The sequence below is a fragment of the Xenopus tropicalis genome, unplaced genomic scaffold (assembly GCF_000004195.4).
Source record: "Xenopus tropicalis strain Nigerian unplaced genomic scaffold, UCB_Xtro_10.0 Sca2, whole genome shotgun sequence".
NCBI classification, from domain to species: domain Eukaryota; kingdom Metazoa; phylum Chordata; class Amphibia; order Anura; family Pipidae; genus Xenopus; species Xenopus tropicalis.
Window position 1 is genome coordinate 1 of NW_022279348.1, and position 14044 is coordinate 14044.

Sequence of the window (14044 nt, forward strand, 5' to 3'; positions counted from 1 at the left end):
CGACATCTGTTATGTTCTGGTACTGAAGGCTTTTAAAGTCACTCTGTGAAATACTGAAGGCTTTTAAAGTCTCTCTGTGAAATTTTAATATCACCAACAAGCTCTTTACAGAATGTACCGACCCATGAATCAATATCACCGCCAGTGAGTGTAACGGCCTCAGTTGATTTCTCTATAGCTCCCTGTATAAGTGATTTGAATTTTTCAAGATTTCTGATTAAAATGTTACAAATCTTTGAATTATCCCTTTGACAATATTCAGTAACAGTTTCCTGCAAAAACACAGTAAATGCTCCTTTTGGATCTTTAATATACTGAGTGTATGCTGGGAAATCTTCCTTTTCAGCCAGAGACTTCAAGAGGTGAAGCTCTAATTGAGATCTGTTCCCATTAAGAGCCGGGTGGTTGCATTTCATTTCACTGGCTAAGCCAATAGCTGCCTGGGCATATACTTGTTCCTTTATAGAATCAGTCAGTTTATCACTTAAGATTTCAGCCAGTGATGCAATCGATGCCTTTTCTGCAAAGGAAGTTTTAAAGATTTTTAAGAAATGATTTTTTTTTGTTCCAAAATAGCTGACTGGGTCATTTCGTTTTCTAAATTCAATAGAAATGTGGGTAAATCTCTCTGCTGCTTTTCTGCACAAATAAAGAGAAACAAATACAGTGAATTCCTTCTTGAACCTGAATTTTGGGTCCAACCCGGTGCTCAGTTCCTTCTCTATGATGCGCAGGATTTCATGAAAGTAGCTGCGCTGATAGTCCATATTATCCCTCTCCTTCTTATCAATATAACTATTAATTCCAGTACTTAGTTTTTCTGTTTCTTTTGTTATTTCCATTTCTTCAGTTTCTTTGAGTTTTTCAGATTGAATTCCAAACCGCTTTGTTTTTGTCTGGATATATTTAGAAAACGCTAAATAGGAACTGGTCCATTCACAAGAACTTCTGACCTTGTTAATCAGATCTGTCTCTTGTTTAAAGTAATCTAGAAGGATATTTTCCATATCCACATTAATGTTAGGTGGCTTAAATATGGGCCTGGAAGCCTTTACTTTATCAATCCAATCACTCCACAGTATATGAAAATGTTCTTCTATCTCATCTTCATTTGGTGCTTTTTCTTTCAGACATAAAGCCAAATCTCTGCTTTTACTTAACAGCTCAACTTCATATTGTTCTTTCATTTGGTCAGTTTCTCTCTTGCTTTTCTTTATGTGTATCTGCTCATCTAGGTTTTTCTTTAACTCATCTATAAGATCATTTTTAACTCCTTCCAGTCTGATCTCAGTTTTTGCTTTCCACTGGATCAGTATATTGCCCTCTTTCTCATCAGTGAAGAAATTACTTAGGTCATCCATAATTTTGGTATATATCTCTTTAAGACTATCATGAAGAGAAATTCTCTCTATACTCTGTAGTTCATTGTTTATAATTTGGTTTTTGAGTTTGTTCTGCAGATTAAGCATATGTTCTCTCATGTCCCATGTCCATTTACAGTATTGTGTTTCTAGCTTGTTGTAGGCTGCAATCTCAAGAGAATTCTTGAAGCTGAAAACAAAGTTCTCATTCAGCAGAGCATTCCACAAATCAGTTACACGAATCTTAAAATCTGAAATAGATAAAACATTGCCTTGTGCTTTTCCATGATCAAGTATCATTTTTTTAAGCGTTTGCACATTCTGACTGTAACTTGGGTTGGGCGGAGCCATTGGTGGGTCACCTTCCCAGAGGTGGGCAAAGTACCTAATATGAGTGTTTACATCATATTTGATCACATCATTAAAGCAAGTAATGTCAGAATGTTCTTGTTCTGCTGCAATTCGTGTCATTTCATCCAGTTTTTCCTGAAGTCGTCTATGTCCCTCCATATTATTCTCTGCCGCTGTGATTTCTCCAACATTCTGATGAACAAATAGACACCCCGGCTTGAGATTTACTGATTTCATTCTCAGGAATGCCTGAACAGCTATCTGTAGAATGTCCTGCATTTCAGAAGGATTTTCCCCATAAATGTTAATCAGTGTGATGTTGCCCAGGCCAATTACAAATGTAGCCAACTCATTGTCATGGTTTAAAGTTGTTTCATTGGACAGTTCCATGGCTCTTAAGCCTTCAGTATCTATTACAAGCACAAAGTCAAAGTTCATTTCTTGTCTGAGTTGTTCATCGACCTTTACAAGCTGCATGAATGCCCCCCGGGTGCATCTACCTGCACTTACTGCAAACTCCAGGCCAAACATGGCATTTAGCAGAGTAGATTTCCCAGTACTTTGTATTCCAAGAACTGAAAGAACAAAAAGCTTCTTATCTCCAAGTGTTTCTACCAGTTTATCTATAACAGCTCCTATCCATCTCAGAGCCACATGTGCAGCATCCCCATCCATCAGTTCTACTGGGTACCCGGAGACCATGAGATTGGCAGCAATTTCTGGTAACAAGTGAAAACCTTTATCATCTTTAGAATCTGTTACTGAAGCCTCATAGATCTGTCCCACTTCTCTCAGGACGTGTTCCAGTCCAAATGTTGAATCATTTATCTGCTTTGATAGACTGTTTAATTTCCTTTCCATCTCTTCTACTTTCTGTTCTTGTTTTGTCTTTTGAATATCTGACCATAAGTCATGAAAAGTCTGTTTTAGTTGTGGAAGAACATCTATTGTTAATTTGTCTAAATGCAGTTTAAACCACTGCAGAAAGTACATTTTTGAGAAATCTGAGTGTGACTGTAATATTTTTAGAAAACATGTGATAAACACATTGAGTGGAAATGCTCTTTGTAACTGATTCTGCCTAATTTCACTCTTCTCCGACTCAGTTTTACTGCGTTGCTGCTCGATGCTTTCATTACGGTTTCCCTTGAGACGATTGAGTTCTTTGTCTTTCTGACACCATTTGTGCCACAGATCCCCTTGTAGTGGAAGAAATTTTCTCTTCATTTCTACAACTTCTTTCTCTCTTAAAAAAGTCATTAGCATTTTAACTTGTTCTCTTGTAGATTTATATATTTCACTTTCTACATCAACAGTGATACCGTATCCTTTTGCAAGATCCACACAGTCATCCAGAGAACGAGGCCTCTCTGTGTTCCCTATCATGCTTGTAATTGTTATTTTTAGTTCTTGTAGTAATTCTGCCTCATTTCTGTTCTTTGTGCCAATTTTCACTTTGTTACCAGTATCTGACAGATTATGATCTTTATCAGAAAACAGACATAGTAAAGGTTTAGGAGACTGATAGCATTTCAGTAGAAATTCTCGTTTTTTTGCATCTTCCAAATCAGCCTCAGTTAAAAGTATGACAATGACGGAGGCAATGCCCAGTAAGAAGCTGACTTGCTTATCATGCTCTCGTAGATCCCCATGGAGATTTGTAAAAGCAACGCAGTCATCAAACATGTCATCATCCCTCCCCCCTGGACAATACCAGGCAATCTCTGCAACACCTTTCATTAGTACCGAGGTCTTTGTGCTGCCTTCACACTGTCGGTGGTAAAAGATGTCATGTTTTCTCTTACTCATCAAAGAGTTAATAAGTTGGGACTTTGAGGTGCGAGAGTCACCAAACCGAAAGAAACTTACAATGGGTATTTCTGCTTCATTTATATATTTCTGTTTGGATTTATTTATCTTAGTTTCACTTTTATGGCTTTCTTTTTGCCACTTCCTTTGTACATCACAGAATGCAGAGAGTGGGAATTCTAAATCCCCAGTACGAGGATCAGGCACCAAGAGGGGAAGGGCAAACTGACAAAATGAAAGTTTTCTGTAGATTACTTGTCTGGTTATATCATCAGCGCAGTATAAAATTGCCATCTGGAGATCCATAGGGTGGATATGGTGTGTGTTTGTGTTCAGTTTATTACATTGCGCCTCAGTGAATCTCAGAAAATTGTCAAAACTATTCTTCTCTGAGTCTGTAACATTCTCTTTGGTGGGTGTCTCTGTAAAATTCACTCGGGTTGTGGGTAATTTTATAGATTTATTTTCATAGCTGTGTATTAAATACCTTGCCCGGTAATCAAAACTTAGCAATTTTTGCAAAAATTGGAATACAGGAGACTTATGAGCAATGTTACAGATAATACGGAAGTCAGAAATATTCAGCTTTTTTGGATAGTAGTTTTTAAGATCAGTTTGTTTAAGTAAATTCTGGAAATCCACATTTGTGTGCTCTGGGTTCATTTCAGAAACTATTTCTTTGCAATAAGTTTTATTTTGACCAATATGTTCCAATTCCTGAAACACTCGTTCTACATTTAATTCTGCATCATTGCTTTCATTTTGTGATGAAATTAATACCTCAAGGTCTTTTTCCAGACCACTGAAATCTGAATTTTCATAGAATTTTTTTAGACTTTTTGTAATAATATCAGAGAGTGAATTGCCCAGGAATTTAACCATAAAATCAAGACGTTGTATTTTGTCTGTGGATGATGGGTGATCGCTGTTCCCTACATCAGTCAAACCAGCAAGCAATACATGGGCCTGGAACTTCAGTTTACTTTGCTTTCTCAGTTGTGTGTATTTACGATAGGCCGTGTGGATACATTCTTCCATATGTTCAATATCGTGCAGTCCCAAAATGCCTTTAAAGGTGTAATTCTGTAAACAAAATCCTGAATTGTTAGCAGTACAAAGCAACAGAAGTTCTGCATCAAATTCCTTAATGTCTCTCATGGATTTCAGCAATGAACACAATGCACGATTAATCTGTATTGTTGCTCTTACCCTGGCTTGGTGAGTCTCCTCTGCATTTGGATGATGAATACAGAGCACCCCAACAATATCTTCCTTTGATTTTTTTACTTTGTCAGTAAATACAGAAACAGAAATATCCTCAGATTCATTTGATTTTGAATCATGGATCCACTTTAAAATAAATGACTTATTTGGGAAATTTTCACAGGAATAAATGTCAGGCTCAAGAAGCTCACGAAAGAGCAATTTTACCATGGAATTCTTAGGGGAAGATTTATATTTCTCAACAACTTTCATCACAAAATTCTGAAAGTCTCCATCAGACAGGCACAGGTCTACCCAAGAACTAGAGTTATTTGTTGCTTGATTTACTGCATGTTTATACTGAAGAAGAGCCATCAGGTGCTCTGTGGCATTGTCCACTGTCCATAACTTTATGCCTTCTAAGACATTAATACTTTTATCCATATCATACAATAGACATTCTCCATAAAATGTCTCTATGGGGAGATTAGTCAGCAGTTTGTATGAATTAGCAAGACATGTTGCAATTGTCAGACAATCTTTAAAGTCCTCTTTGTGATTGGACAGAATAATTTCCCATACAGGCATCAGCTGGAAACCTCGGTCAATAACACTCCATGTTTTACTATTGTTTACAAGACCCGCCTTCCATTGCTGCAGAGAATCTATTATTGGAGGACCTCCAGTTTTCATCACAAAGATTTTTTCAAGAAATTCTGAAATGTTTGATTTATAAATGGAAACTGGGACATTTGAACTTGCCACATCCAGGTTTGCTCCCCACCCATAGTAAGTAGCTGCCACAAAGCCATCAAGGGCTTCAGATATTGTTTTCTTGGCTTCCTGCAACTGTGCAGCCTGAAATCCTTCGCTTGATGCTTTCCACCACAATATTCCTCCAAACTGTATAGGGCCCAAGCTGACATGTGACCCAAACCTTTTATAAAAATTTGCACAGTCATTTGTTATTGTTTCTTTGTCTGCGTTAGATTCAATCATTTTACTCTCAATTTCTGTTAAACATTGCAAAGCTTCTTTAGAAAGTCTGATTTGATCCTTTGTGAAGTAACAGGAAGCGAGAGGAACGCAGTTAAATCTAATTACGGAAACATAAATCTGCTCATTGAGTGTCTCACTTGCTTTTTCAGACTCACAGCAGTTTGTGTTGCCTTCAGCACCAAGATCCAAAAACCCACCTGGGATGGAACAGCTGAGACTTAATCCAAGTTTCTCAACTGACTTTTGAAAATGATTTTCTTTATTAATGGATTCAAATTCCCTCTGCCATAAAACTGGACCTTGTTCCGGCCCAAAAAGCTTGAAACCCTGAGGAACACAAATTAATTTCTCATGTTTCTGAAGCAAATCCTTCCTGTTTTCTGTTATATAAATCCCCTCGAGTGCTAACCCCCCAGATGCCAACTTTAGGATGTCTTTATCTGGCAGATTTGTTTTTTGTAAAAATGATTCCTCTATCAGGTCTATTTGCCTCTGGAAGGAATCTATGAAATCAGCGAATCTTTTCCCAGGGGGCGGTAGGAGTTCAGCAGGGATCTGCAGGGCTTTCTTCAGTTCCTTCTCAGTCTGTCTGACACTTTCATCATCTTGACTCTTTCCTTCATCATTTAACCCTTTCAGTTTCCCCAGTATCTCAGCAGCATGTTCCTTTTTTGCTTTCAACGTTCTTGAATGAATTTGTTGGGTTTCGGCTAAGTCTGTGCTGCTATCTGGCAGGTTACAGAGTTTCCGCAAAGCCTTTCTCTCCCAGGGATATTTGATTTTGGCTTCTAGTTCTGTATAATCTTCATAATCACAATATTGTAATGCGTGAGAACTCCGAAGCCCAATCTTTTCTGTAATTAGGGGAATCCAATAATCAGTGTCTAGACGAGTGTCACTGAGCTTCTTTGCAAGTTCCTCCCTTATGTGCTTATTTTCCTCTTCCTCCATTGATTTCCTAAAAGAGAATAGGCATTTGCATCAATCTTACTGCACATTTTGTTTGTTTAGTTAATATATATAAAAAGATTTATTTGGCTGGAAATAAATTAGTTCTGATTAGGGATGAGTAAAATGTTTCACTAAGTAATTATTAGCAAAAAATTTGGCAATTTTGTGAAACTGGTGCAAAATTTTGAAGTGAAAAAACACCCATTTTGTGAGGAAAGCAATGCAGTGGAAAATAGTCACCATAGTAAAAGTCCATTGATTTCAATGCGTTTTGTAAATTTTTGGCATTTCAGTTTTCTAAAGAATCTGTGAAACAAGTGGAAAAATTTACGAAGCAGTGAAAATTCTCAAAAATTTCACTGCAAAATTTTGCAGATTCGCTAATGGCAATACAAAGAATTTCACAGCAAATCCAAACCTGGTGAAAAATATTGTTCATCGCTACTCATGGCAAGTTCTGAAGGATTTTCCCACTGCCAAGCTGGAACTTATTTCCAACTGATTTTAAGAAGTTGCCCTCTCCAGATTTCCATGAAGAGATGCTGCCACGACAACAGCACTTTCAGCCATGCATGACTCTAGGGGGCAGATTTAATAAATCTCTATCATTTCAATTTTTTTTTAATTATATTAATTAATAATATCAATCTAATATTCTAATATTTACTAAAAAAAAGTTGCAAGGAAAAGTCAAATTGTAGCCACGAAAATCCCGTCTTCGAAAAAGTTGAGTTTTTGGACAAAACCCAGCATCAAAAAAACAAAATCTCTAAAGAAAAAACTTTCAGGAAAGGGAAGGGACCCCTGCCATTGATTTCTACAAATTATTGAATTGCCGAAATTGCACAGCGGCATTTCTCTGGGACTATTTAAAAAAAATCTGAATTGATTTTAAAATCAGCAAATCTCAAAGTCTACAATTTAATAATTTAGTAGTAACAGCGCTCTTACATATACATCACTTCCAGAGGGTTTGAAAAGTTTTTCCTCATTTATTAAATAGTATTTTTTACAATAAAAGCTGCTCACCTTGTATGGACTCACTTGGTTTTATATACAAATTCAGCAGTGCATAAAAGGCATTCACCTATAGAATAAAGGGGAACATACAAATTCAGCAAAAGGCATTTTCTACAGAATGAAGGGTAACATCTTCCAAGGTTTACACTTAGGGGTATATTTATCATGCTGTGGAGTAAAACATCGGTGATGTTGCTCATAGCAGCCAATTAGATGCTTTGCTTTGGTTTTCTAACTGTTGAAATCTAATTGCTGATTGGTTGACCTGGGCAACATCACTGGTAATGCTTCACTCCGCATTTTACACAGCATTATAAATATACCCCATAGTCTTAATGAAAAAAATGCCAGTATATCCAATCGTTTGAAAAAAAATCTCCATATACTATAAATTATAAATTATAAGTCCTATATATAGTGATAATGGGTGAGTGCAGAGGATCTCTTGTTGTTGTTTCTATGTATTTTGTGGTCACAACCTCATTGCACCCCTGCCTAATGGTTTAAAATTTAGTGGTTGAGCACAACTTTCCCTTTTTTTGCTATAGCTTATACAGGAGCAGTGGCCAGTTCCATGTTGTAGCTCCCACCCTTCTCAGCTGCAGTCAGGTGATCCCATTGGAGCCAATAAAAGGGCAACCATTTGGGGGTTTTAACCTTGAAAGCAAGAAAGTTGCAGGTAAAACTTAGTCCCTTGGCTAAATGTATATTGAAGCAGTAGAATTCTTAATGAATCGCATAAGTCAGTGTAGGCAGTTGGCCAGCTTGAAGTATATTGCAATATATGGACAAACAATCCCTGTTTTGCTTAAAGGGAAGGGCATTTCTTAGTAGCTTAATGCACCGAATGTCTTAAAGTCCTATATATATTGATAATGGGTGAGTGCAGAGGATCTCTTGTTGTTGTTTCTATGTATTTTGTGGTCACAACCTCATTGCACCCCCGCCTAATGGTTTAAAATTTAGTGGTTGAGCCCAACTTTCCCTTTTTTTGCTATAAATTATAACAAGATATAAGCCCCAAACAGTTAAAAACATATTAAAAGGTAAAATAACAAAACCCGGCCAGGGATTCCTAACGTTTCATGCGTTTCGCATCTGGCAGTTGCTGCCTTGTGTGTGACGCGCCTATCACCCCTATGTGGGCGGGGTTCGGGGTGTAAATGACTTGAATTGTTGTTACAGTAGATGAAGGGCTGGTGTGCTTGGAACATGTGCTGTTAATAAACCCAGTTTGCAGTATCATTCTGCGCATGGTATAACTTTCCCTTCATATATTTGTGCTGTTTGGTAACTCCCACAGTGACACCGGCGCCAACAGGTACCGAAGCCAAAAATGGCAAAACATATTTAGTTTAAATAGAAAGAACAACAGAGTTTGCAGCTACTGTGATACAGGGTATGTGGGTCTAGTTTATTGCACTTCAGAAAGAACCTGGGGAATCTGCTTTCCCATATATTTCTATTCACTTTCTATTTACCAGAACACACATAGCATGAAATATTTTGTACTATATGGGGCACATTTACTAAGCAATTTTGAGAAAAAGTCTTTTTCTTTATTTTCAAGATTTATTAATTGGTTTTCGCCAGTACACAAATTTTCCGATATTTTTTTCCTCGAAAAAATTGTGTTTGTCAGAAATTTTTGTTGAAAAATTCTGATTTTGAGAAAATAACTCCCATAAATCATGATTTATTAACCTTTAGGTATCTTCTTTTTCTGGAGTACCATTGAGTCCTATGGAGGCTTAGAATAGTAGAGAAATAGGATAGTCAGTGACAGCCTGTCCTTGGCACATTTTCATGGGAGAATTCATAACATCATTGTTTTCTATTTCACACACTTTCAAGGGGAAGTTAATCCCATCGTTGTTTTCTATTTCACACACTTTCAAGGGGAAGTTAATCCCATCATTGTTTTCTATTTCAAACACTTTCAAGGGGAAGTTAATCCTGTCATTGTTTTCTATTTCACACACTTTCAAGGGGAAGTTAATCCCGTCATTTCACCTTATTTTAAGAGAAAATTAAACACATTATTGCTTTCGAATAATGATCGCTAATGTTCCTAAAATGGCTGCTGTAGCACTTCCTGTTTGGGAAAAATAAAGAGGATTCATGGATATTTACAGCCATATGTATATCAATATTTTCATTCCACCCAACCAACATTATCGTGACATTAGAAAAATGATTGAGTTTTATTAAAAAAAATACCAATTCAAGTTTATACGAGTTTCAAGGCCAGAAAAATTCTAGTTTTAGTAAATCTTTCCCTTAGCATTATAGTTTACAAAAAATGCATCCAAGTGATATTTCCATATTTACCAATGACTAATGTATGAGGGCAAAGGTTTTGCCAAACGTTAGGTTCTCTGATCTCCAGGAATGCGTTAGCCAGCTAGGCTGGGTCCTGTATTACAGGTGGGAGGGGGGAGCAGGTCCCTAAGCAGAGAAGATGTCAGGTCTCCCCCTAGGTAATAAAAAGGGAAGCCCTATGGGCTCTGTTGGGCTGCACACTTGCTGGGGGAGGTGGTGCTGGAGGGCCTGGAATGCAGGAAGGTTCTGGTACAGGAGAAGTAAGTGCTTGGATAGTTTTTGTAATAGTCACTCTAGGATTGAAAGACCGGATCAGGTTAGCTAGTTGGGGGGTGGCAGGGAATTAATGCTGCCCTAAAGCCAGCCTGGGTAAGGTCTGCTGCAGTACAACCGGTTATACTAATATTTTTCCTATATTGTTACTACTAATTATATAACATGTTTTGATTACCCCTGCTTATTATTGCAAGAACTTTGCCCCTCTTGTGCAAGCCATAGGTGGTCACTGTCCATCTGCTCACTGTTTCATGTATATACTCATGTATATCCAAACCTGTATAAAAATGAACTCTTCTCAGTATTGTAGCACAGTGACCCCAGGACATTATGACACAGTGACCATAGGAACATTATGGCATGGTGACCCCCAGTATATTTTGGCTTTAACCCCAGTACATTATGGAATGCTGACCTACAGTATTTTATGTCACAGTGATCCCTAACATAATAGGTTACAGTGATTCTCAGTGTATTATGGCACAGTGACCTTTAGTATGTTATAACTCAGTGATCCCTCTAGTAATATGTGTGGTGACTATGCATACATACCTGCAAGTGTATCATAGTAATATTATTTAATTGTATGAATGTACATAGGGCACAAAATATCTGTATAGATTTAAGCAGTTACTCAGTCAGATATTAAGTTGCTTAAGTTGGGAATGCTTTGAAGTGCCTGTGTGGTGGTTCCCTTGGGATTATATGGTGATAGGTGGGTGATCAACACCAAGATATCCCAGGAAGCCGTCTGGAGGGTCTTTTGCATTTCAAAGTGTAACTGTTTGTACAGTTGTTTATGGTGAGACAGTCCCTTATGGGAACTACCCATCTGACCAACACAATAAGACTCTGATACCTGATTATCTTGTCAGCCAATCAGAACACATCCCTACTTTGGTCAGTGAGATTCTAGGAGTATAACTTGTGAAGCTCTTATACTCAGACACACACATAGATATAAACATAGACACACACAACGATTAGATGTTAGGTCAGGGAGAAGTCCTCTGGAAAAGAACCGTAGTTGTTTCCTTTTACCTGGTTGTGGTAAATATTGGAATCTCCAGTATATTTGTAATAATATACTATATCTACATATATATCTACACTACACAACAATTCCCAACAGAGTTCATTATGGCACACTGATGCCCATACATTAGTATATTAATATTATTATTATTATTAGTAGTAGTAGTATATTATATATTAGTATATTATTATTATTATTAGTAGTATATTAGTGTGGCATTGACCCAATAACTTATGGCACAGTGATTCTGAAAAAATGATGGCCCCGTGACCCCAGTTTAGCAATATTATGACACAGTGAATTCCATACATTATAGTACATTAGCCTTTAGTATGTTCTTGCACAGGGACCTTAGTTCAGTGGCTCAAGTTGCTATGGCACAGAGACCCAGTACATCATTGCACTATGGCAGGGGAGAAGGGGTACAAAGTAAGGGAAAGGGGGGGAAGAGGACAATAAAAGTGGGAGAAGAAAAAATGACAGAAAATGGGGGTAAAAACAAGGGGTGTGAAGCAAATAGTGAAAGAACAGTTGGGGAAAACTGGAGATAGAGAAAATAATGAGGAAAAAACTAGAAGAATAGAAAGAATGATAGGCAAGGCATTGGAGGTGGAGGTGATTGGCTGTACTTATATAGATGACTGTGCCAATGTTGTACCTGTACCCTGCATGCCTTGGGCATCTAGCAGTTCCCAAGTGTAACTGTTGTGTAGCTGTCGTCTTGCCCTTGAGAGTGCCACACTTATTGTGTTGGGTTGAAAACCCCAACAGACTGTTCTTCGACTTTAGCTTATTCTTCCGCTTCTTCTTCTTATTCTTAGCACCCCCCATTTTCTAAACGCTACTCCTCCTACAGTTTTAGGGGTACAATACCCAAACTCCCCACACATCTTCCCCCTATAGCGGAGCAGGTTGCTTGTGCTTTTCTAAGCGATCCGGCCCCCCGTCTTTTTGTGGCACCGCTCCGAACCCCCCAATTTTCCCATTGACTTTGACAGGGAACATTTTCAAACTGCTGCCACACTTACAGCTTTGAAGCTACACCCCCCAAACTTGAATAACATAATCACGGGGTCACCCCGAATGAAGCAGCAACATTTGTTGGATGACCCCAAAGTGGGAGGGGCCAACAACAGCCAATCAAATTTTAATCATTGACTTTAATGGGGAAATTGAAACTGCTGCCAAACTTACAGCTTTGAGGCTACACTCCCCAAACTTGAATCACACAGTCATGGGCTCAGCCTGAATGAAAATAGGATGATTATTGGATGCCCAAAAGTGGGCGGAGATGTGAACAGCCAATCAGATTTTACCTATTGACTTGGCAGAAATCCAACCTGCTGCCAGTCTCACAGTAATAAGACCGGGTACCCCAAACTTTGCAGAGTTAGGCACCAGGTAACTGTGGTTCAAGGTAAGAAAAAGTGGGCGGAGCCACCAACAGCCAATCAGAGTTTACCTATTGACTTTCAATGGGGAAATTCAACCTGCTGCCATTCTCACAGTACTAACACCAGGGTGAAAAGTGGGCGGAGCCACCAACAACCAATCAGATTTCACCTATTGATTTTTATTGGTTTGTTGCCAGGCTTCCCAAACTTTGCATAGTCAGACACTGGGTGACTACGCATTTAAGGTTTTTTGTATTTTTGTAAGTGGGTGGAGCCACCAACAGCCAATCAGATTTTATCTATTGACTCTAAATGGGGAAATTCAACCTGCTGCCATTCTCACAGTATTATCACCAGGGTCCCCAAACTTTTCACAGTTGGTCACTAGAGGACTACAGTTTTAGTTTTGCAAAAGTGGGCAGGGCCACCAACAGCCAATCACATTTTACCTATTGAATTTTATTGGTTTGATGCCAGAGTTCGCAAACTTTGCACAGTCAGTCACTGGGTGACTTTGCACTCAAGGTTAGAAAAAGTGGGCGGGGCCGCCAAAAGCCAATCATTTCATTGTTTTCAGTGGGAAAATTTTAACTGCTGCCATTCTCACATGTTTAATGTCAGGGTCCCCAAACTTTGCAGTTTGTCACTAGGTGACTATGTTCCAAGTTTAGAAAAGTGGGTGGGGCCAACAATAACCAATTAGATTTCACCTATAGACTTCATATGTTTAAATTTAAACTGTGGCCATTCTTTAAATATTAATACTAAGGTCCCCAAACTTTGCAGAGCTAGTCACCTGGTAACTGCAGTTCAGAGTGGGTGGAGCCAACAACAGCCAATCAGATTTTACCTATTGATTTTCAATGGGAAATTCAACCTGCTGCCATTCTCACAGTATTAACACTAGGGTCACAAGGGACCTGCATTTTTAGGTTTTAAAAAGTGGGTGGAGCCACCAACAGCCAATCAGACTTCACCTATTGAATTTTTTTGGTTTATATTTAAAATGTTGCTTTGCTCACACTATTTATGTCAGGGTTCCCAAACAAGTGGGAGGAGCCACCAACAGCCAATCCATTTCCACCCATTAGATTTCATTGGTTTATATTTAAACTGATGCCATTATTTAAATATTAATTCCAGGGTTGTTAAAGTTTCCTGAGTTAGTCACTGGGTATTTGCCATTCAAAGTTAGAAAAAAGTGGGTGGAGCCACCAACAGCCAATCACATTTCACCTATTTACTTTGAATGGTGAAGTGTAAAATGCTGTCAGCCTCACAATTTTTATGCCTGAGTCCCCAAAATTTGCAAAGTTGGTCAC

The 14044-nt window shown here is 38.2% G+C and overlaps 1 protein-coding gene across 1 annotated transcript; it reads right to left on the reverse strand.

Annotated features, from left to right (window-relative positions):
• Window positions 1–38: 38 nt before the first annotated feature.
• On the reverse strand, window positions 39–6674 carry LOC100485351 (interferon-induced very large GTPase 1-like). Its single transcript, XM_031894891.1, has one exon. It carries the CDS (start codon window positions 6672–6674, stop codon window positions 39–41), a length of 6636 nt encoding a protein of 2211 aa, XP_031750751.1.
• Between the last annotated feature and the right edge of the window lie 7370 nt (window positions 6675–14044).

Excerpts from the sequence above, each read along its gene's own strand:
- LOC100485351 (XM_031894891.1), bottom strand. The coding sequence starts at position 6,674 with ATGGAGGAAGAGGAAAATAAGCACATAAGGGAGGAACTTGCAAAGAAG.